At 38.3% G+C, this 23,130-nt stretch overlaps 4 protein-coding genes across 4 annotated transcripts; 1 reads left to right on the top strand and 3 right to left on the bottom strand.

Moving 5' to 3' along the window:
- Positions 1-13,823: 13,823 nt before the first annotated feature.
- Positions 13,824-14,739, top strand: LOC108042573 (trypsin epsilon). The gene has a single exon (XM_017120901.2). It carries the CDS (start codon positions 13,834-13,836, stop codon positions 14,566-14,568), a length of 735 nt encoding a protein of 244 aa, XP_016976390.1. The 5' UTR covers positions 13,824-13,833; the 3' UTR covers positions 14,569-14,739.
- On the bottom strand, positions 14,714-15,558 carry LOC108042564 (vesicle-associated membrane protein-associated protein B). The gene is made up of 3 exons (XM_044459801.1): positions 15,386-15,558; positions 14,884-15,328; positions 14,714-14,825 (listed from the first exon to the last, which is right to left on the bottom strand). The coding sequence occupies exons 1-3, from the start codon at positions 15,497-15,499 to the stop codon at positions 14,743-14,745; spliced, it is 642 nt and encodes a 213-aa protein (XP_044315736.1). The 5' UTR covers positions 15,500-15,558; the 3' UTR covers positions 14,714-14,742.
- Positions 15,559-16,626: 1,068 nt separating this feature from the next.
- On the bottom strand, positions 16,627-17,490 carry LOC108042569 (myosin-2 essential light chain). Its single transcript, XM_017120898.1, has one exon. It carries the CDS (start codon positions 17,310-17,312, stop codon positions 16,737-16,739), a length of 576 nt encoding a protein of 191 aa, XP_016976387.1. The 5' UTR covers positions 17,313-17,490; the 3' UTR covers positions 16,627-16,736.
- A 190-nt stretch (positions 17,491-17,680) lies between these two features.
- Positions 17,681-18,453, bottom strand: LOC108042567 (trypsin beta). Its single transcript, XM_017120896.2, has one exon. It carries the CDS (start codon positions 18,447-18,449, stop codon positions 17,697-17,699), a length of 753 nt encoding a protein of 250 aa, XP_016976385.2. The 5' UTR covers positions 18,450-18,453; the 3' UTR covers positions 17,681-17,696.
- Positions 18,454-23,130: the final 4,677 nt, after the last annotated feature.

Here is a 23,130-nt window from a genome sequence, read left to right as displayed (position 1 = left end):
TTGTTTTAAACATGAAAAGCACCGTTTCGCTTGAAATCAAATTCATTAAATCCAGTGTAAAACAATAGAGATGCTTTTTGCATATCTGCTCGCAGATCGATATCCCTTCCCGACGTCCGAAAGTAAACAGACTTCACCAAACCATGACCCGAATCTATCCAATCCATTGTTCCGAAATCTTGTGAATTATTAATTAACAATAGGAAAGCGCAAAACAATGCCAGTCGAAGCTTACACTTTCCCGCTGTCAAACTCTAACTCGACATGTGTGAAATCGAATACACACTCGTATATATCCCTACACCTGAATGCTGTCAATGCAATCCACATACTCTAGTATATTTTTATTGGAGCCATTTTCGTTAATTACTTCGGACGAAGGATGAGATGAAGGAGGAAACACTTTGTGGCACGTCTGAAATGTGTCTGTTTCCAATTTTAGAAGCCAAAAGATGCAGAGTGGAAAAGAAATGAAGAATTGTATTTTGATTTTTTAAGGAGTGCAAAGAGTTACTTTCTTTAACATATGTATATTTATTTGAAGCTTAGGAAATAAAACTAATAGAAATTCGATTTAAATATAGGGAGTATTGTCCTACTAGAAAATGTTATCTCTTCTGTAGTAAGTATTTATATTTATTTCCAAAAGATTTGTATCTCAGTGCACAAGTCCATGGGCTGCACAAGTTCTGTCAATCGCTGTTGCAGTTGCCAGACCTCGATTTCATTTCATTTCGGTTTCGCTTTTGTTTTCCTTTTCGGCTTCGGTTTGGCATCTCTGACCTATAAATCATCTAATGGCCTGGACAGGTTGGGTTTTGATGCGGTTTTCGGATAGGGTGGAGATTTTCCCGCAGCTCGCGCCCTCTTCCCCGCTCAAGTGTCAATATTTGTGCGAAATGCGGCCGCCGTCTCATCGACACAAACACTCTCCATCATCCACATTCGGTTTCGGTTTTTGTGGGTTTTAGTTTGTTGCTCTGCGAGTTGCAGCAGCAGATTTGTTGTTCATTTTCCAGAACTAGGGAGAGATACATGCTTTTAGTTGTTTAAATTTAAGTTGCAGGGCAGCGCAAAAAAGAGGACCAAAAAAAAAGAGCAGCGAAAACAAAGCAAGAGGTCAAAAGTCACATTGAATATTATAACTATTTTCAGCTGGCAGTCGACTTAATTTCCGTTTTGTATTTTCATTGTCCTATTTCCAAGTTCACAGCTTACATTTGTGAACAGAAGGACATCTGTTTTGCACTTCATTTGTTATGGAATTGAATTTCTTGAGGTTTTTTATGTGCTTCCTCTTTTTTTCCCGTTTCTTTGTGAACAACGTGGCGTATGGGCAACTTATTTGCCATCTGTCGTGGCTGGCTTGAGAAATGAAATAAAATCAAATGCAGTCGACTGAAAAATTGAGAAGAAGGGTTTTGAAAGAACTTATTTTTCTGTGCTTTTTGTTCAAACTTTCAAATTGAGCATCCTGGTGTAAAGTATTTGAAGGGTTGTATGAATCATTTATTTTGGGCAGTGCAGCAATGTTTGTGCGGATTCTTTTTTTCTGAAATTTGAGGATCTCTTTTGTTTTTAATATAAATTTTACAGAGAGGTTTATTTCCTTGATTAGTTTGAGTACATTTTATATTTTTATTGACACTTCTAATAATGTTATGTTTTAATAATATTTTTAGCCTTTTTTATAATTTTAGGATATGGATAGTCTTAGTAAGCTTCTGTTTAAATGGTAAAACCCCTAAACTTTCAGCAAAAAGCACAACTGAAAAATTCTTTTCTACTTTGAAAATTGCAATACAAACACTTTAGCTCGCCAAATATTTTTTTACTTGCTGGAAGCAAAGGCAACAATTAAAACGCAAATCTGGGATTGTTTAAACTTTAAACCCTGTGACCACAGCCCAGGACAATGGATAGGAAAAAGAGCCCAGTGGAAGCAAACCGCAAAAGGCAGAGTGGAAAAATCTAAGAGCATTTCAGCCGCAAGCTGCCGCAGGTCCCAAAATAGTCATAAATTTCGAGCGTTTTTAACAAGGAGCAGCCGCCAAATGGGAAATGTAAAGGGCGAACGCAAAAAATGGAGAAAAAACAGAGGCCGGCCAAAGAAATATCTGGAGAGTAAGTGGAACAGGACCTAAGGAGTTTGCTTTAATTTACTTTTTCACCAAATCCAGTTTCTTGCCCATCATTTAAATGACACATTACAAAGTGTAAATCATCTGCACAAAGTGCATCCAGAAATGTAAATAGTTAATGGTCATTGAAGGGCCATAAATGACCAGACCGAAAGTTGACTTAAATATATTGTTTTTAATATGGCGTAACTGCAGTTTGCAGCGGAATCGGTGGGAGAACGAAGGACCCTCTCTCTGCATTTCATATTGCTAAAGCGCGAACATTAAGTGGCAGTGTCGTCCTTTTTGCCAAAAGAAAGAGATAGAGAGAGTGAGAGAGTAGGACAGGAAGGAAGTTAATGCAGGGCATTTGCCTCTGGGTGCGTGTGTGTAGGCGAGCGAGTGTGTCTGTGTACGCGGCAACATTAAAACAGGAAAGGAATATATAATTCGACGGTGAATATCGAATGCGAAATGCTCTGGGAAGCTGAAAGGTATTCATTTTGTGCTCGTCTACTAATTTTACTCAGGGAGACTTAGACTGCAATAAAATTGAATCGACTCGTGTCTGATTAGGGTGTGGAATGTCAAGTATATATTATGACATTGCTTAAGGGGAGAAATGCTTAACTACAATACCTTGAATAATGTTAAACTAATTATTATCTATTAGTTCAAAGTTTCAAAAATTGTTGTGTTAAGTGTCGTAAAGAATGACTACTACTTGTGTGAAAATAAAACTTATCTGTTTGTAGAACTTATTTTAGAATAGGTTTTTTTAATTTTTTTACAATATTGTTATATATTTACATTATGGTTTATATTACATTTATTAGACTTTATACTAGGAATATCATTTTGTTAATTATACAAACTTTAAAAGTTTTTTTACTTTCCATAGCATTTGCCCTTAACTTTGTGCATCTAAAAAATGGTATAAAGTGATATACCTTTATCGGTTAGGGTACACAGCCGCTGCTCATCATCGCCAGCATCCGGACGACGCACGTAGTCACGACCAGGAAACCCATACACTGCAAAAACTAAACAAGAGTGGTGGTTACGGGAAAGGGGGGTGGAAAGTGAGGGGAAGTGGGTGTATGGGTTTTTGGGGCGAAACAGCACGGGCATTAAGCACGTCGGCAACATAAATATTTTAATTTTGCTAAAAATTTGTGCTGAAAAGTCGCATTTTTGCATTAGGAAGTGCGAGGCAGCGACTCTCCCGTTAGACACACACACACATACACACACACACAGATAGACACGGAGACTCGCACACACTGACACAACATAAACTAAACAAAATGGCGTCGACGAAAGGATGCGCTATGTAACTGAGATGCTCGCCGTTGTTTGCCTTGTTTTTCCTGTGCTCCGCTATAATGATAAGCGCTGTTAGTGTTTTACTTTAATAGGCAAAATTATGTGGCCGCACAAATACACCCACAGTCGCACAGACACGACAAACACTTACACACACCGCGCACACATACAAACAAAGGACTTTGGCTCAAACACGGCTCAAAGGCATAAATTATTGCGGTTAACTGGCTTGGCTGGTTCCGGCGAATGGAGCACGGAAAGTGTTGTCAGAGCCCGCTCGGTTGACTTTCCCAGTTGGCCGAAAGGAATAAAGTGTTGGACTGTCCCACTTTTTGTTCTGGTTGAGTTGGTTAGCTATGACATAATAGCAGAAATAACTGGGAAATGTGGAATATAACTTCAATATGTTCATTTGATTTGTTCAATAATTGATTTATAATAATTTTGCTTTTTATTTTAACCGCCTGCAAAAGTTTGCCGAGATTTATGACATGAGTTTGAGATTGTTTGGCTGGGCCTACGGTTTCTGGGCAATTTAGTTTGAACTTTAATTATTGAAGAGGAATTTTCGAATATAGTCATTTAGTATATTTATTAAAGTGTCCTTTTTATATTTATCACTTTTCAAATCGTAGTGGAGCAAATGCCTTTTTATTATTTAGAGATTTTCCATTCTTCAATTAAAAATTGAAGTGTTTGAACAGCTTTAGCAATTCATCAACTTAATTAAGTGGCTGTTGAATTCCTGAGTAAATTCCTTGGATATCCGAATTTATTCAAAACATTTGAAAACAAGCTTAGCTCTCCGTTTTCTACAGTTTATTTGACTGCTTGTGGTTTATTACATGAATTTAAATTGGACCTTAATGAAAGACCATGCAAATATTTATGCAAATTGCAATTTACTAAAAATTTGCCAATTTGAATTTCGGAATTTGCTGTTAATTGAACTCGAAGCTGGCTTGCTTGCACTTCGCATTTGTTGTGATTGCAGAGAGGCCAACAACATGCAAATAAGTATGCAAACATGTGCTGGGCCACAAGCAAACATGGACAAATGAATGGTTAAATGTGTCACTAATTACGAAATGGCCGGCAATCCATCAGCGACAAAAGGAAAAAGTCCTCTCCAAATGGTCGATTGGGGGACACTTAATGGCGTTTAATATTCAGAAAAGGTTCTTAACATGAGCAGCGACGACATAATGTACTCAATTAAAATGCGAGCAAGACAAAGTATCCGTTTACCCAGCCACTCTATCTGTGGCAATTTATGTGGCACCATGGCGTATACTTAATTTGACAAATGGCTAACAAGGCGTAGAAGTATAGTGAAGGAAATTGTAGAATTCCGTGCTTATTATTAAAATTTTTTTATATTTATAAGACCGTTTAGATTTTTTGTTTATTACAAAAAGCTGTATAATAATTTTTATTATTTGAAATATTACAAAAAATTGTAGATTTATAATTTTAGTTTTAATATAACTACTACTATTACACCTTTAATATGCTTTTGAAATTTGATAAATTATTTTGTATTGCCTACTTACTGATTTTTATTTAACAGGTGTCAATAGCCTGGGGGTGGGCTAATAATATGTTATAGCCATCGCCCCTTGTCATTTGTCATTACAAATCTCTTTGTCTGAAATTTAAATTACTGATGACTTTAATTATAGAGTGTCGTTAAATTATGTTGAGCTTTTCAGGGTTCATTTGCTATGCATTCGCATAGAATTATGTGCAAAACAAAAAGGCAACAACTCACATACCCCCTGCCGAAACTGAGATGGAATCAATTTTGCAAATCGAAAATCACTGGCAGGCATCGACATCGCATGTCTTTCTGAATGCCTTGACAAATGTTTGGATTAAATACAAAATATTCGTAGACATCATACATCAGAAATAGGGGGCTGAGTTGCACTTGAGCTGCATGTCTGGCAAAAACCTGAAGGATGCAGCACTTGCTGTTCGATTCTCGTCTGTCAATCTGCTCTCCAAGTCAAGTGTTTGGCTGTCTGTCATTGAATGATTGACGTGTGCGGGGCGTGTCAATAAACCGACAAGTCAAGTGCCGCAAAATTGCAAAGAACCAACTCAAAAAAGCCAGGCAATCGGTGGTATACGGTCATGGGGTGGCAAACAAGTCAAAGGATTACTTTTGAGCCAAATTAAATTCACTTTTTTTTCTCGAAGTCAAATACAAAGTTTTATATTTCTCTTAAATTGAATCTATCTTTAATCCAAATATTGTCCAACCATTTTCAATAAATTACCATGAACATATTCATCATTTTAATTTCTGAGTAATTGGAAGGCATAAATTGTGTTACATTTGTTGTTGAGCTTTCACATTTTCGGACTCGGCTTGTTTGTACTTCGCTTGTCCTCCGGCTGCAATTGTTTAAAAGTACATGGCGTATACGTAATGCAATTTTCGAGCTTGTTTATTGTCCGTAGTTATTTGACCCCAGGACAGTTTTCTGCTGCAATATTTACATGCCACTCCACCATCCAAAGTGCTCTAAAATTTAAACACAAATTATAATTATGGGCGGTGCAGGCAAAAAAAACCTTCCACGGCGACCAAATGCAATTAATTAAAGGCAGCCACTTGCTGATGGATGGCCCAACCACGACGTACGTGTAATTTAAAATTAATTTGCGCTAAATGAGCCCCACCATTCGAAGGGATTGGTGGTTCACGCCACATGCAATCGCTGTGCCACATTGCGTGTGGTGCCAGAACCTTGAAATGCATTTAAAATTCTTGCCACCTTTTGCATTCGTATTTTGACACGAATTTTTAATTGTTTTCATCGACGGAGAGGGGGAAATTGGCACATTCGGCGGTCTTTTTGCACTCTGCGGTTTTCTAAATAACTAAATAACTTTGGTTCGCAGCCGCATTTGTTCGGGTTTTGGTTCAAGTGGGTCTCATTGAGCCACTTCTATGGCTGCCGCACCACCGACCATTTGTCCCACATTCTCAGGCTCTTTTAGCCCCACCATGGGGGGCTAAGTTTCCAGATATTATCGCTGACCATTGCCTGGTCACTCGGTCTCTGACCACTTTCCCTTTTTCGTTTTCCCTGCCACTCCACCCATTCCATTTGGACTTGGTTTTCCCGCAGCATGTTGATTTATATTTATATTTGCTGTCCAAGTGTATCTCGGCCCGGCTCTAAAGTGGGTTATGAGGTTGCCAGCGGGCCATAAATTTATTTATGGCTCACCGAATGGACAAGTCGTAGCGTAAATTATAGTCAATAAAGTTGAACATTAATTGCAGATGCATTGCCTAAAATTATCTTTATTTATGTACTTAAGTGCCACCCGAATGTATTTTTTTTAGTATTTTATTGTCCTTTAAAACTAGTAATATATTTTATTACGTCGCGGTTAAATGTTGTTACTGTTAAATAATAACAAACTTTAAAACAGCTTTTCTAAAAATCACTAAAACTTTGTTTAACTTTGTATATCTTTTTGATAATTTTATACAACATTATATTATTTAAAGGTTTTCCAAATGGAAGGCATTTCTTATTTTCAATAGTTAAATTAAAAAAAATCCTTACCTTATCCTTCATATAAAAAGAACCCCACAGGTTCCTTTCCCAAAAATAGAATGCGAGTACGAGTACATAAATATTTAAATAAATCAATCAGACAAATGAAAGCTCTTGTAAATATTTGTAGTCTGCTTTTGGGGGCCCCCACAGACACACCCGCCCACTCAAATTTATACAAAAACAATCAATTGGCAGCTCAAATCACACACACACATGCACGCACTTTTGTTTCTCTTTTGAATGGGCTATAAATGCCGGCTAAAGAAGCGCATAAAAAAACCTCGCCAAAACGCTTCAAATGTAAGATAAACAAACCGGCAAAAAGATTCACAATCCCACACAAATGCACAGCGTACACACACAGACTTTCACACACACACACACTTGCGATAAAAGAGAGTTTTCCAGCGTAACGCAAACTCACCAAATTTCCCTGGCAAAGAGCAAGATGAAAATTAAGAGTGGGAAATTTTCGCTTTTGGTCGAAATTATGCCTATTTTAAAGGTTGCTTCAGGTAATTTGGATTTGTGTTGATCAGCTTTTTTTTTAGGTATTAAACTAAAGAAGTTAAGATTATTTAAATTGATTTTTTAAGGTTTTAAGGTTATTCATTTTAAATCGAATGATAATAAAATGAATAGATGTTTTTAGAAAATGATTTCAAAAACTCCTACGATATATTTAAAGTACAATATATTATTTAATGTTACTAGAAATCTTAAAATTACCAGTTGTATTTGTGCTACTTGTGTTTTGAAGCACGCAATGCTGCAAGGGCAACAAAAAATAAAACACACTTTGGGGGCCGCAAAAATGCTTGACTAAAATGGCTTTATAGATGCTCTTGACGACAAACCAAAAATACAAAAACTAACAAGCAACACAGGCACACGCAACACCCGAAAACAGGGAAAACAAAACGTAATAAATTGGGTTTTCTTGCTGGCGTGGCTGCTGCACTTAATAATTATAATTTATGCAAGAGTCAACAATTGTGGGCAACCAGAAACGATGCCGTACAAAAGGTGCACTCGGTGCACAGGGGAAGTGTATAAACTTTCGCCGAACACTAAATTTGCATAGTTTGGTTTCTTAATTGCCTTGAAAATGGGCTTCCGTTAGGGAAAACTTATGATCAAAAATATCCTTGGACTTAATGAGAAGGAAAATAAAATCTTTTCGGTAAAAATAGGCTAAACTAATTTTAAAAAATGCAATAAGTTTGGTTACCTCTATCTAGCTTTTTGATTGTTTTTGCCATAAGCACTCGTTTTCACCGAGTGATGAAGTGCCAATGCAATTATCATCTAACTGATAGCTGGACTTGTGGCCTGGTATTGACATTAACATGGTGTTGGCCCTTTTGCAATCGCGGCCTGCGAATTTCGACGGTGGAGTTAGACAGGATTCGAATTGATGGGCTTCAATAAATTTCAGCCGGCGGAGTCAACGAGGTGTGTGCGTGGTGTGTGTCGATGCGGGTGTATCTCCACTCGCCCCTCCTGTCCATTTCAATGGTATATGGGAACCGAAACCGCAACTTGCCACCCTTTTGCAACCCGCAAAACCAGTTGACACATGTTGCAGTTAACATGGCAAGTGGATGTGGCATGGCTTGTATCCCGTGTGGAGAAGGCTTCAAATGCCAGTTCAGTGGACTCTGTTTGCGGTACAAAGTGATTTGCCATTATAGCACCACCCACCACCCACACCAGCTGCACCACTACCACCACCACCACCACCACCCCCTTTTCCTTCCTTTGGGACCGCTGTCTTTGGCACTTTGATCATTTGCCATTTGCCTGTTTGCGTTTTAATTAACTTACACCGGCTTAATGAACTTTCCAGACCTTTAGCCCGAACTCAATCCGAAAGAGGCTGCTTATTAGCTCTTGACATGGTGCCATGGCCATCTCATTGTGCTCCGGATATTTACTGGGCCATTTGCAGATGTAATTGTTGTTGCTCACATTTGATCCGATGGCCAACACCTTGGGCATTGGACTTAGGGCACCTCGTAAGCTGCTTAACCGCTGAGCTCTTGATTTCCAAATGAAGTCGTTTCTTGGGGATAAGCAGCTACAATTCGCAAAGTCTTAACATTATAATTCGCTCTTCTCACCATCTTCGCTTCTAAGAAAAATGTACTTTTACTATTATAAATGGAAAACTACAACTTTTCAAAATTTTATTTTTCAAATCTTGTGTAATTTCCTATTTGTTTTTAGACTGTCTATGTGTCAATTATTATAACAGCTTTAATTTATATCAATTTTAGAAAAGTAAGAGCTGTACCTTAATAAATCTATAAATCGTAAGAGAAAATAATTCTATTCAGCGAAAAGGTAAACGCGGAAAACGTATATATAATAAAAACACATAAATTAAAATGTCATTAAGGTCTGTTTTGGTCGCATTTTCCCAGCTTGGCTGCACAAAAATTCGATAAAACTTATATTTATAATTGAGCACAGAATTTGCCAGGTTATGCCATTAACAGAACATTTTCTGAAATCGACAATTTTCCTACAAAACAACAATTGTAAGCAGAAGAATAAAGCGAAATAAAATTTATCATTCCAATTTGTATTTTTCCGTTGGCGGGATTAATGGTGTTCGTTTAATTTTTCGTGGAAAACCGCCTGGCACTTGAATAATGAAAGGAAGGCTCGAAGGATGTCAATTTTTCCGACATCTTTTCCTATTTGCACTTTCGCCCCCGGCAGCCTGTCAAATATTTGATTTGGCCTTGGTCTAAGCTCTTTTGAAGGCCGTTGCCCACTTGAAAAGAATGGCTCTCGACACGAAGGCGTTTGAATCGTACGAGAACTCGAGTGGAATTTTAAGATTAGTGGACTCAAGATGGACTCGCCTAATTGGGCAGCTTATTAAAGCACCCTAACTGGCCGTAGTCATTGAACTTGAAGTTGGGCCAACTTTCTGCAGGGGAGGAAACAGCTGCTGGCAGGAAAAACATTTCGCCCACTTACGGCCGAGTTTCAGCCCATATAAATTTCCATATTACAGCCGAGGAGGAAACTGCACAAACATAGTTGATCCAATTAACTGACTAAGAATCACTTAGGTTGAAAGTTTAGTCCTGGACTCCACTTCACTTCGCATTGCTTTGAGGCATCAAAGTTATCCTTTTTAAATGCCTACTCAATCCATCCTGCAGGTCCTGGCACTCACACATGCCCTCCATTTCATTGTCCTGCGGTCGCCGCAAAGGAAGTGGGATTGCTGGGCTTTTGACGAGACAATTTGTATTCATTGCCACTTTAATATTTAGCGAGGCGTACGCCGATGTCAGTCACTTCACAGTGAAGTGATTTTTTACCCTTCCTGCTGTGTGTGCTTTATTCACTTTTTTCCAGTGATTTTAAGTGCAATAATTTGCATAGCAACTGACACGATATCACTGTGAAGTGCAGTGCTTCCCGCTGGCACTCACTGCCAATTGACGAAACAAACACGCTAGTTGAACAGTTGGCAAAAAAACGGGTGAATGGCCTGAAAGCTATTTAAATTAACACATCCGAAAATGTCCGGATTAATTGCCGCATTTTTATCATTTTCCCAAAGAAATAGAAATCGATTTTCATGTCTGTTTGGAAGGATTGCTTGAAAATAAATAAAAAATACTTACGTTGGTCGTTAAATACAAATATGTCTTTAAAACTAAGTTATCGTTCAGCATTTTTTTTAAATTTACTTTATAATGTAATGTTTATTATATAAATGTTTATTTATTTATTTATGTATGTATTTTAAATGATAGTTTAACTTACAAAACTTATGCGACTATAGTTGTTGAATATTAAATGTATATATTTAAGCGTTAATTTGGTCTTAAATGTTCGGAGACATTTATAAATGTCATTTATATTTACCGAAGAGAACCGCATTATAATGTATACGAATTCCCCCTGTTTCCACAATTGTAACCAGCTCCCTCCGAATAAAAATGTAAACATTTTGATCCCCGAATCTTACATACCCCTCCGCACCTTTGAATCCTTTGACAGGGACCCTTCTTCTTTGCATTGCAACTCATTAAAATTGTTAAAGGCCAAACAGACGGCAAAGGAGGAAAAGGCGAGAAGGGCGGTGAAAAATCAGGGAAAGATGCCAGGGCAAATGGAGGAAAAGGAAAAATCCGCGAATGAGTCAAGGTGAACCCACTCACTTTGGCGCAGAGATCCGTTTCGCCAAGCAAATGAAGTAGGGGTCCGGACCTCGGAAGATACCCCCACTCCCCGGAAAACACCCTTTAACCTCCCACCACTGAAAACCATCAACCTTACCGAATGCATTTCCTCTAGACTTTTTCCTCGCTTCCTTTGTTTATTTGCTCGGTGCGTTTTCAGTTGACTGCGTTGCTTGTCGTGTGTCGGGAAAGCGGAAAAATCGGGGATGAGGCATGGGAAAAGGGGGAGTGGGCGGGGAAAATGCAATAAGTCACCGATTGGCGACAGGCTGCACAAATGTGTGGCCTAGTGCGAAAAAGTGTTGCGAACATAAAAATGGGTTACCAGTGCAAGGCTGCCCAAGGCATATTACGTATACGTACGTATACGTTATACAGTTGCCCAACGTAATGGAAAGCCATAAAAACGATTTATGGCAGTGGGAAAAGGACGCCAACAGGGCCAAAAGGGTTAACCAAGGTCATGCCCCTGGGAGGACTTTAACCTGATCTCTCCCTTACCTTGATTTGTAGTGGTCATTATTTGGCGCATAATGAAATAATTAAAGGGTCAATATGGGAATAAAAATGTATTAAATTATTAGCTGACAAAATAAATATAAGGGATAACATGTTATCTAAATCAATCTAAGCTTTTATTTGTTTTTCGCTTATTAGTTCTGCAAATAGAATAATAAATTTATTCAAAATTGATACATTCTTTCACAATTAATGTCTCTTACAAATATTAATGCGAATCTCAATAATGAGGGAGTGCAAAAGTTGAACCAGCTGACAAGTACAAGGTTCTCTTATCTCTCCACCACACAATTGATTGAGTTTGGGGATTTGTGGATATCATTAGCTTGTCCCACATGACATTTGTGTTTGTCCCCGTCTGATTTGGCCATTTATATTCACATTTCCATTCCCCTGGCCACCGAGATCCTTGGATTTTACTGGGGCTGGGTTGCAATTAATCGTTGAAAGGATTACACGCCCCCACATAGGAACTCGGAGTGGTCCGTTCGACTCTCATCAGCCCACTTAAGTGATGCTAATTTATGGCCCCGGCACATCTTGTTTGTTTGTCGTCTCCGATGAATGAGCTTTTCCCTGGGGTCTTTTTCCCTGACTTTGCTCGTTTGCCGCTCTGTTTGTCCGTTGCCATTTTCACCAGGAGTTTTGCGGTAAGTTTATAAGCCGAGATTAGGCGGCATTGTTGCCAGTTTTGTCCACCGCTGTCTGTGGCTTGTTGCTCGCATTTCAATTGGACAAGTAAGAAACCGGAATATAATATTAGCTCGCTTGGAATTAAAAGCTATAACAGACTAACGAGGCGTTTCAATTGATCGTGACCACAGTAAATGAGACTGGGGATATTGTTTTTTATAATTTAATAGACCTTTACACAGAAATTTGAAGATTTATTCCAATTATTTATTATTTTTATAGCATTAATTTATTTAATTTTATTTATTATTTTAATAGCATTAATGATGCTTAATGCTTGTTTTATTAAAAGAAATTTGGATATTTTATAAAACTTTGTGTAGTTCAATGAGTATTAGAATTAAATAGTACTTTTACTATAATTCGTATTTGTTCAAACAGATTCGAAACCACAATAACACAAAGACTATTAATGTATTTAACCTTCTGCCCTAAAGAAAAGCCTTGAACCAGGTTAAAGGACACCTTTGCCCTCTTCATTTGCATCCAGCTTCTATCCCATTAATTTCAGTCGATTGTTATTGTTGTTGTGGTTGCGACACCAAATTGCAACCGCATCCGAATCCAACCGCCTAATCAGCGTGTGACTCGCACACTAATGAACTACGGCCGCCAATTAGCCAATGGCCACGCCCACCGCCTCCTCTTTACCCCTCAATTGACCGCAGGAGATGAAGTGGCGCTGACCTGGTTAACAACACAGTCCACCTATTGCCTCTCGTTATCCATTTAATGACCTCGACTGTCATCAGTCAAAGGATAGTGTCTCTCCTTTGAGCAATCTTGGAATGCTGTAATATCATCCCATACAGGAGGTCCAAAACAATGCCCTAGTCATCAATGGTTAAACTATTCCGCATAACTGCTTGATGAACAGTTGTGGCTAAGTTTATTCGTAAGGTTTCCAAGCTTAGAAATTTCACAGGTTACACGCTAAATAGAAAGCTATTTTGTTTAATGACCGCTAATAATTTATTTAATTTACTTTAAGGGTATTTTTTTTTGTAAGAAAAATAAAATACAATTTTTTAATTGAGTATAAAATTATAATACGAGGAAAAACATCTTGCTCGATAAGTCAGGACTTATACTCAATGTTTGTGCTCTAAATAATTTTTAAGAATAAGTAAATGTACTAAAAAAATGTGATTTCAAAAAAGCCAAGGCATTTATATGAAACTTTTTATTGTAAAATTTTAAAGAACAATGTCTATCCAAATACTATAAATGTCTATCCAAATACTATAAAGCCTTGTGCGCTAAGTGTATAAAAACTGCATTAAATTACCAAGTCGAAAGCGAAACGCCTAATGAAAACCAATTCTCCTCGGCTTTTACTAAATCTAGTAGGAAGATTATGACTCTGGCTTGATCCAAGACAAAATGAGAATGTTTTTTGGGTCCTGGTTTGTGTTGATCTTGCTGTCACGGGGCACCCTCGGAATTCAAGACGGAGTCGACGCGCGGTTTGAGTTGTGGAGTTTCATGGCCTCCCTGTGGATTAACGGGCATCACGAGTGCGGAGGGACCGTCATCGATAATCGAATTATCCTGACAGCCGCCCAGTGTGTAGCAGATATTCCGCTGAAAAATTTATCTGTACGCGTGGGCACAGTAGATATATATAAAGGTGGCAGTATTATCGCGGTAACTGCAAAAATTGTGCATGAAAAATATCGTGAGTTGAACAACGATATTGCCCTTCTATGGCTAAAGACATCTGCCGTATCCGATAGAGTGGCCAAAGCTCCACTGACCATTAAAGAACCCGCTGAACGCGAATTCCCAAGCAACGCAGGATGGGGCGAGAGGCAACTGGAGTCCTACGATGCGCCCAGAAAGCTTCAAAACGGAGTCACCAAAATCCATCTGCGAAAGTTTTGCAGTGATGAGCTTATTGAAACGATTGGCGATAACCTTCTTTGCTCCTATTACACGCAAAACGACATTTGTCCAGGCGACTATGGAGGTCCCCTGATCCTGGGCAACAAACTAGTCGGCATCGCCATCCAAGGACATGGCTGTGGATATGTCAATCTGCCCTCCATCTACACGAATGTGTTCCATTATCTTAAATGGATTGATGACAATTCCAAAAAGATCAGGAAAAATAAATAGAGTTATACAAATAATAATGATAATAATAAATCTTTATTTTTAGATAATTAACAACATTAAGTTTTAAAAGTATATACGGTAATATTAACATTAGTAAATTGTAGTTTATTTCTATCATTAAAACTAATGGTTTTATACCTGTTTATCAGCAGCAGAATTTTCAGTTATATTTTTTCAAGGCTCTAATTTATCAGGGTAAAAGTTGTTCATCAGCACCTCATACATTTGTTTACGTTGCATATATGCTGTAAAAAATACTGAAATCATAGACAAGACAGGTGACTAAGTAAGGGAACTTACTAAAATCGAACTCACCCATCAGCAAAGAACCAATAATGACAAGCTTGGATATATGACGGTTTGCCTTTGTTTTTTCCAGTTCCAAAGGTGCGTTCAAAAAATCCGGACATTTGGGACAGAGCGGCTTCAGTAGATCCCTTTCCAGGACCATTTTACCCAAAGGAGATTGTAAATCCAGTCCACAACTAGCCAGTGAAAGAGGTGTTGCCTCAAGGCGAACGTGAAGGCTTTTCGAGGAGATATCACGGCTGGAAACTCGCCGGAAAATGGCCAGCGTTGTCTCACCATTAACCTGATCTCGGGGAGCATAAGTGGATTGGATACAGAAGCGGTGATGTTGATCCAGATCCTCGTGAAAATCGAAATAGTTTAGACTAATGCGGATCTCAATGAAGCAATAGGGTTCTATCATGCCGGCATTGGGACTCACATGATAGTACCGCCACACATTCGATTTTATCTGGAATATAGTCGAGATTTTTAAGGTTTTATATGAATAAGTTATACGTTACCTTACCTTAAACAAAACCTTCCTGTTATTGGGATTCAGCAGGGTGAGCATACGCCTTTGACTGCGATCATATGGGGCATAAAAAGTAAGCCGTTGAGGACTCACGCTAAGCAAATCCATTCTCCCCTTTCAAAATCTTCCTTTTCCAATTGTGATTGATTTTGACTTGTGCCTGCTGGTTTTTTTCTCTATTTTGAAGGCAACCGAAATTTTTCGGAAATATGTATGCCAGCAATCGGAATGTTTTTGACAGCATTTGCATATGCTGCCCATCGATTCGAGTGCAGTCCATGTTTTCGCATTTATGCCACCAGCTACAGCACCCTAAATCCCCCAAAAATGTTCCAACTGAATCGAATCGCTGACCACAGCTGGAGGCATCATCACGCATTAGCATTAGGCACTTTCCATGTTTGGGGCAGCACAGCGCTTTGAAATTATTTGCAATCCATTGAACTCGTTCTGGGCAGCCGGCATTCCCACAACCGAATCGATGATGAACTCAGCTGTCCAGTTGCCTTTTTGGGTCATTCATTACCCTGCGGAGTACTGAGTCTGCTGCACAATTGATGATGCCATATGTGGGGCGCTCTGGATAAATAATGACATTCGGTGGATATTTGGATGGATTCACCGATTCAATTCCGTAGCTACATTTTATGTCTATTTTTATACTCTTGCAGAGGGTATTGTAATTTCAGTCAAAAGTTAGCATCGCAGTGAAGGAGACATTTCCGACCAGGAAAAATGGGTCAAAAATTAGACCAACACTAATATGAAAAATGTTCATGCAAAATTAAATTACGAGTCTTCAGAGGTATGCCACTTTGAAATCGGATAAAATTTGGTAAAGTTATGGACTTTGGAAGTCCAGTTGTGGGCCACCTTTTAACAACACATCGGAAACTTGGAAATAAATGACATGGAAATGGGTCAAAAATAGAAAAGATGACAAAATTCAGCGAAAAATCGACATAGCTTTATTGTTTTTAGTAATATAGGCATAGAAATCGAAATGTCGATTTGTAATAAGTGTAAGGGTATATAAACTTCGGCTTGCCGAAGTTTACTTCTTTTCTTGTTTACAATACAATAAGAGAATCATGTTTATCGTATCTTAATTATAAAAATCAATTTTATCGGTTTAATGCTTAATCTTCTTTAAAATCGTACTTTCCTTTGCACTGTGAGAAAACCTTTACTGATTTACATTTTATTATCCTTAAAATTCCAAACAATAAAACGGATTTGTTCCCTCCGTGGGACTTGAAACAAACATTTATTTTAAACAAACTTTCACCTGTCTTTGAGTGTATTATCTTCCATGCTTTTCTATTAATTTATTCTATTCCTTTTCCTAGCCGTTGATAATGTCGTGGACTAGCTGCTTGTAGTTGACCATTCCCTGTTCGTTGATCCTGCCCCTCAGCAGTTCATCCACCTCCAGTTTGCTCATGCACTCCCCGCTCTGGGTTAAAATACGCAAGATACTGACGGCGGAGAGAAATCCGGAATTATCCGTATCGAAGAGATTAAGGCAGGATGTGAACTGCTCCTCTTCGATCTGCCTTTTCCTTGGACTCGACCTGCCGCCATGTTTACCCAGGCTGCAGTATATGGTCATGACCTCGTCGAAGGATATGCGCTCCAAGGTGGCGGCTTTGAGTTGACGGACATGTCTGTTGACCATCGCCTCGCTGGGATTGGCACCCATCACCCGAAGACAGTCGCCCAGGTGGCGGATGGATATCTTATTGTCACCACGACTGTCGTGGCTCAGGAAAATCGCATGCAACTCAAGGATGCGGCGTTTCTCCGGTTTTGGACGGGGAGTCGGAGCTGTCATGTCGCCAATCCTCTTCTGATTGAAGCCTGCTTTTGATGATGACGAATGAATGGATGAGGAGTTGGGTTGATTGCCTGCCTTGGACATCGTCGGGCAGGTTGGGTTTACGAGTCACGGTCACGTTTTATGGGTTATGGATTACGGAATATGGGATGGACAAATGCGAGCTCCAATCCAATCGTTATTAGCTATTGGACGACACTCATGGCACTGGGAAAACGGAAAACAATGATTGGAAGACACTGAGATATGATTATGCCGAACATGCTGACAGGTGAAAGATGACTGACTAGATCTATAATTATTATTCAAAGAGACCAAGCAGATAAAATATGAAATTTTGTTAAAATTTAAAAAGGCTTTAAATAACCAGAAAGGAATTAAATCATATTTCTTAAGAAAAGCCATATTTCATTTATTTGAATTCATTGGTACATTTATTTTAAAATGTTAATCATGGGCAGTGATTAATTAAATATTTTGTTTGATTGTATTAGTTATCCAGTTTTGGAAATAAGCAACATCTGCGTAGACTCCAGGATACCCAAAAGCGCACTTGATGCCATGTGAAACTATACCAATTAGCTTCCGATCAGATACGCTAACCAAAGGACCACCGGAATCGAATTGACATGAATCCTTTCCATGAGCGCTGGCACAAATCATGTCCTTAGTGATCATTATTTTACCAAAGGCTTTCTTACAATCACTGTGGTTAACAACAAATAGCTCAACGCCATTTAGTGTTGGAACAATTTGTCCATCATATTTAGTATGTCCCCATCCTGAGACCAAGCTCTTAGTTCCAGCTTTTGGAGACTTATCAGCCAAATCTATTTTTTGTACCTCACTGTTGAATTTAAGGGGGGACGCCAAAATAAGCACAGCAATGTCATTTTCATCAGTTTGGCTATTGTACTGCTCATGAGGTATGGCCTTCTGAACCTTCACCACCTGACCACCTTTGCTCCAATGCGAAGATCCGGCGCGAACTGAATACCTTTTAAGGTTTACTCCTTTGAGGCATTGAGCAGCGGTCAGAATAACCCGCTCGCTTAATATGACGCCACCACAGTCATGTCCATTATGTAGCAGCGTCACTTGCCAAGGGACATCTTTTATGGCCATGCTGTAGCCACCAACAATCCTTTCTTCTGGCCCAGGAATCCGAGCAGCAGAAAGCAGGACAACGATTGATAATGAAATAAGGCTCTCGAAGTACATGGTAACTTTGTTTGACTCCAGTTCTTGATGACTGAACTGAAAGTTGTGCCACGCTTTTATAGAGCTGTCTGACTTTACTCGCCAAATACCTGGTCTATAAGTTAGTAAGTTAATGGCAAACTAATCAGTAACTATTTTTAGCTTATTATTTCAAGTTCACCTTTTAAAAAAGAATCGTTTTATTTTTGGCATAAGTGTACAGTTTAATATGTGCAGCGCGTGTTGGAGTCTTGCTAATATCTTTTGACAACCTTCATAAAATAAATATTTTATTGTTCTTTTAAGTCAAAGAACTAAAGAAAGGTCTGAAAATATTAATAAATTTTGTTGGTTTTAACATTTTTTATTTCGGTTTTTTGATCAAAACCCTGGGAAATAGTTCTCACACGTTGGAATGCCATACCTCGTTAAATTCGTTATGAAATTTCCAATCGAGTGGCATTCACAGCTAAAAAATTTCATTTTGGTCGGTTTTTCGCCAAAATTGACACTGTAACCGCTTATGAAAAAAGCCGAAATCCGGAGATCCGGAAAAACGGACTTCTATTTCGGATTTTTGATCAAAATCCTGGGAAATAATTGTCAGATGTTGGAATGCCATACCTCTCTGAATTCGTTATGAAATTTCCAATCGAGTGGCATTCACAGCTAAAATATTTCATTTTGGTCGGTTTTTCGCCAAAATTGACAATGTAACCCCTTATGAAAAATGCCGAAATCCGGATATCCGGAAAAACTAACTTCTATTTCGGTTTTTTGATCAAAATCGTGGGAAATAATTGTCAGATGTTCGAATGCCATACCTCGTTGAATTCGTTATGAAATTTCCAATCGAGTGGCATTCACAGCTAAAAAATTTCATTTTGGTCGGTTTTTCGCCAAAATTGACAATGTAACCCCTTATGAAAAATGCCGAAATGCGGAGATCCGGAAAAACGGACTTCTATTTCGGATTTTTGATAAAAATCCTGGGAAATAATTGTCACACGTTGGAATGCCATACCTCGCTGAATTCGTTATGAAATTTCCAATCGAGTGGCATTCACAGCTAAAATATTTCATTTTGGTCGGTTTTTCGCCAAAATTGACAATGTAACCCCTTATGAAAAAAGCCGTAATCCGTAGATCCGGAAAAACGGACTTCTATTTCGGTTTTTTGATCAAAACCCTGGGAAATAATTGTCAGATGTTGGAATGCCATACATCGCTGAATTCGTTATGAAATTTCCAATCGAGTGGCATTCACAGCTAAAAAATTTCATTTTGGTCGGTTTTTCGCCAAAATTGACAATGTAACCCCTTATGAAAAATGCCGAAATCCGGATATCCGGAAAAACTAACTTCTATTTCGGTTTTTTGATCAAAATCGTGGGAAATAATTGTCAGATGTTCGAATGCCATACCTCGTTAAATTCGTTATGAAATTTCCAATCGAGTGGCATTCACAGCTAAAAAATTTCATTTTGGTCGGTTTTTCGCCAAAATTGACAATGTAACCGCTTATGAAAAAAGCCGAAATCCGGAGATCCGGAAAAACGGACTTCTATTTCGGATTTTTGATCAAAATCCTGGGAAATAATTGTCAGATGTTGGAATGCCATACCTCTCTGAATTCGTTATGAAATTTCCAATCGAGTGGCATTCACAGCTAAAATATTTCATTTTGGTCGGTTTTTCGCCAAAATTGACAATGTAACCCCTTATGAAAAAAGACGTAATCCGTAGATCCGGAAAAACGGACTTCTATTTCGGATTTTTGATCAAAATCCTGGGAAATAATTGTCAGATGTTGGAATGCCATACCTCTCTGAATTCGTTATGAAATTTCCAATCGAGTGGCATTCACAGCTAAAATATTTCATTTTGGTCGGTTTTTCGCCAAAATTGACAATGTAACCCCTTATGAAAAAAGCCGTAATCCGTAGATCCGGAAAAACGGACTTCTATTTCGGATTTTTGATCAAAATCCTGGGAAATAATTGTCAGATGCTGGAATGCCATACCTCTCTGAATTCATTATGAAATTTCCAATCGAGTGGCATTCACAGCTAAAAAATTTCATTTTGGTCGGTTTTTCGCCAAAATTGACAATGTAACCCCTTATGAAAAATGCCGAAATCCGGAGATCCGGAAAAACGGACTTCTATTTCGGATTTTTGATCAAAATCCTGGGAAATAATTGTCAGATGTTGGAATGCCATACCTCTCTGAATTCGTTATGAAATTTCCAATCGAGTGGCATTCACAGCTAAAATATTTCATTTTGGTCGGTTTTTCGCCAAAATTGACAATGTAACCCCTTATGAAAAAAGCCGTTATCCGTAGATCCGGAAAAACGGACTTCTATTTCGGTTTTTTGATCAAAACCCTGGGAAATAATTGTCAGATGTTGGAATGCCATACATCGCTGAATTCGTTATGAAATTTCCAATCGAGTGGCATTCACAGCTAAAAAATTTCATTTTGGTCGGTTTTTCGCCAAAATTGACAATGTAACCCCTTATGAAAAATGCCGAAATCCGGATATCCGGAAAAACTAACTTCTATTTCGGTTTTTTGATCAAAATCGTGGGAAATAATTGTCAGATGTTCGAATGCCATACCTCGTTGAATTCGTTATGAAATTTCCAATCGAGTGGCATTCACAGCTAAAAAATTTCATTTTGGTCGGTTTTTCGCCAAAATTGACAATGTAACCCCTTATGAAAAATGCCGAAATCCGGAGATCCGGAAAAACGGACTTCTATTTCGGATTTTTGATCAAAATCCTGGGAAATAATTGTCAGATGTTGGAATGCCATACCTCTCTGAATTCGTTATGAAATTTCCAATCGAGTGGCATTCACAGCTAAAATATTTCATTTTGGTCGGTTTTTCGCCAAAATTGACAATGTAACCCCTTATGAAAAAGACGTAATCCGTAGATCCGGAAAAACGGACTTCTATTTCGGATTTTTGATCAAAATCCTGGGAAATAATTGTCAGATGTTGGAATGCCATACCTCTCTGAATTCGTTATGAAATTTCCAATCGAGTGGCATTCACAGCTAAAATATTTCATTTTGGTCGGTTTTTCGCCAAAATTGACAATGTAACCCCTTATGAAAAAAGCCGTAATCCGTAGATCCGGAAAAACGGACTTCTATTTCGGATTTTTGATCAAAATCCTGGGAAATAATTGTCAGATGCTGGAATGCCATACCTCTCTGAATTCATTATGAAATTTCCAATCGAGTGGCATTCACAGCTAAAAAATTTCATTTTGGTCGGTTTTTCGCCAAAATTGACAATGTAACCCCTTATGAAAAATGCCGAAATCCGGATATCCGGAAAAACTAACTTCTATTTCGGTTTTTTGATCAAAATCGTGGGAAATAATTGTCAGATGTTCGAATGCCATACCTCGTTGAATTTGTTATGAAATTTCCAATCGAGTGGCATTCACAGCTAAAAATTTCATTTTGGTCGGTTTTTCGCCAAAATTGACAATGTAACCCCTTATGAAAAATGCCGAAATCCGGAGATCCGGAAAAACGGACTTCTATTTCGGATTTTTGATCAAAATCCTGGGAAATAATTGTCAGATGTTGGAATGCCACACCTCTCTGAATTCGTTATGAAATTTCCAATCGAGTGGCATTCACAGCTAAAATATTTCATTTTGGTCGGTTTTTCGCCAAAATTGACAATGTAACCCCTTATGAAAAAAGCCGTAATCCGTAGATCCGGAAAAACGGACTTCTATTTCGGTTTTTTGATCAAAACCCTGGGAAATAATTGTCAGATGTTGGAATGCCATACCTCGCTGAATTCGTTATGAAATTTCCAATCGAGTGGCATTCACAGCTAAAATATTTCATTTTGGTCGGTTTTTCGCCAAAATTGACAATGTAACCCCTTATGAAAAAAGCCGTAATCCGTAGATCCGGAAAAACGGACTTCTATTTCGGTTTTTTGATCAAAACCCTGGGAAATAATTGTCAGATGTTGGAATGCCATACCTCGCTGAATTCGTTATGAAATTTCCAATCGAGTGGCATTCACAGCTAAAAAATTTCATTTTGGTCGGTTTTTCGCCAAAATTGACAATGTAACCCCTTATGAAAAATGCCGAAATCCGGAGATCCGGAAAAACGGACTTCTATTTCGGATTTTTGATCAAAATCCTGGGAAATAATTGTCAGATGTTGGAATGCCATACCTCTCTGAATTCGTTATGAAATTTCCAATCGAGTGGCATTCACAGCTAAAATATTTCATTTTGGTCGGTTTTTCGCCAAAATTGACAATGTAACCCCTTATGAAAAAAGCCGTAATCCGTAGATCCGGAAAAACGGACTTCTATTTCGGATTTTTGATCAAAATCGTGGGAAATAATTGTCAGATGTTCGAATGCCATACCTCTCTGAATTCGTTATGAAATTTCCAATCGAGTGGCATTCACAGCTAAAATATTTCATTTTGGTCGGTTTTTCGCCAAAATTGACAATGTAACCCCTTATGAAAAAAGCCGTAATCCGTAGATCCGGAAAAACGGACTTCTATTTCGGTTTTTTGATCAAAACCCTGGGAAATAATTGTCAGATGTTGGAATGCCATACCTCGCTGAATTCGTTATGAAATTTCCAATCGAGTGGCATTCACAGCTAAAATATTTCATTTTGGTCGGTTTTTCGCCAAA

Source organism: Drosophila rhopaloa, unplaced genomic scaffold, assembly GCF_018152115.1.
Source record: "Drosophila rhopaloa isolate 14029-0021.01 unplaced genomic scaffold, ASM1815211v1 contig_2, whole genome shotgun sequence".
Classification (NCBI taxonomy): Eukaryota; Metazoa; Arthropoda; class Insecta; order Diptera; family Drosophilidae; genus Drosophila; species Drosophila rhopaloa.
This window is presented reverse-complemented; position numbering and strand designations above follow the sequence as displayed.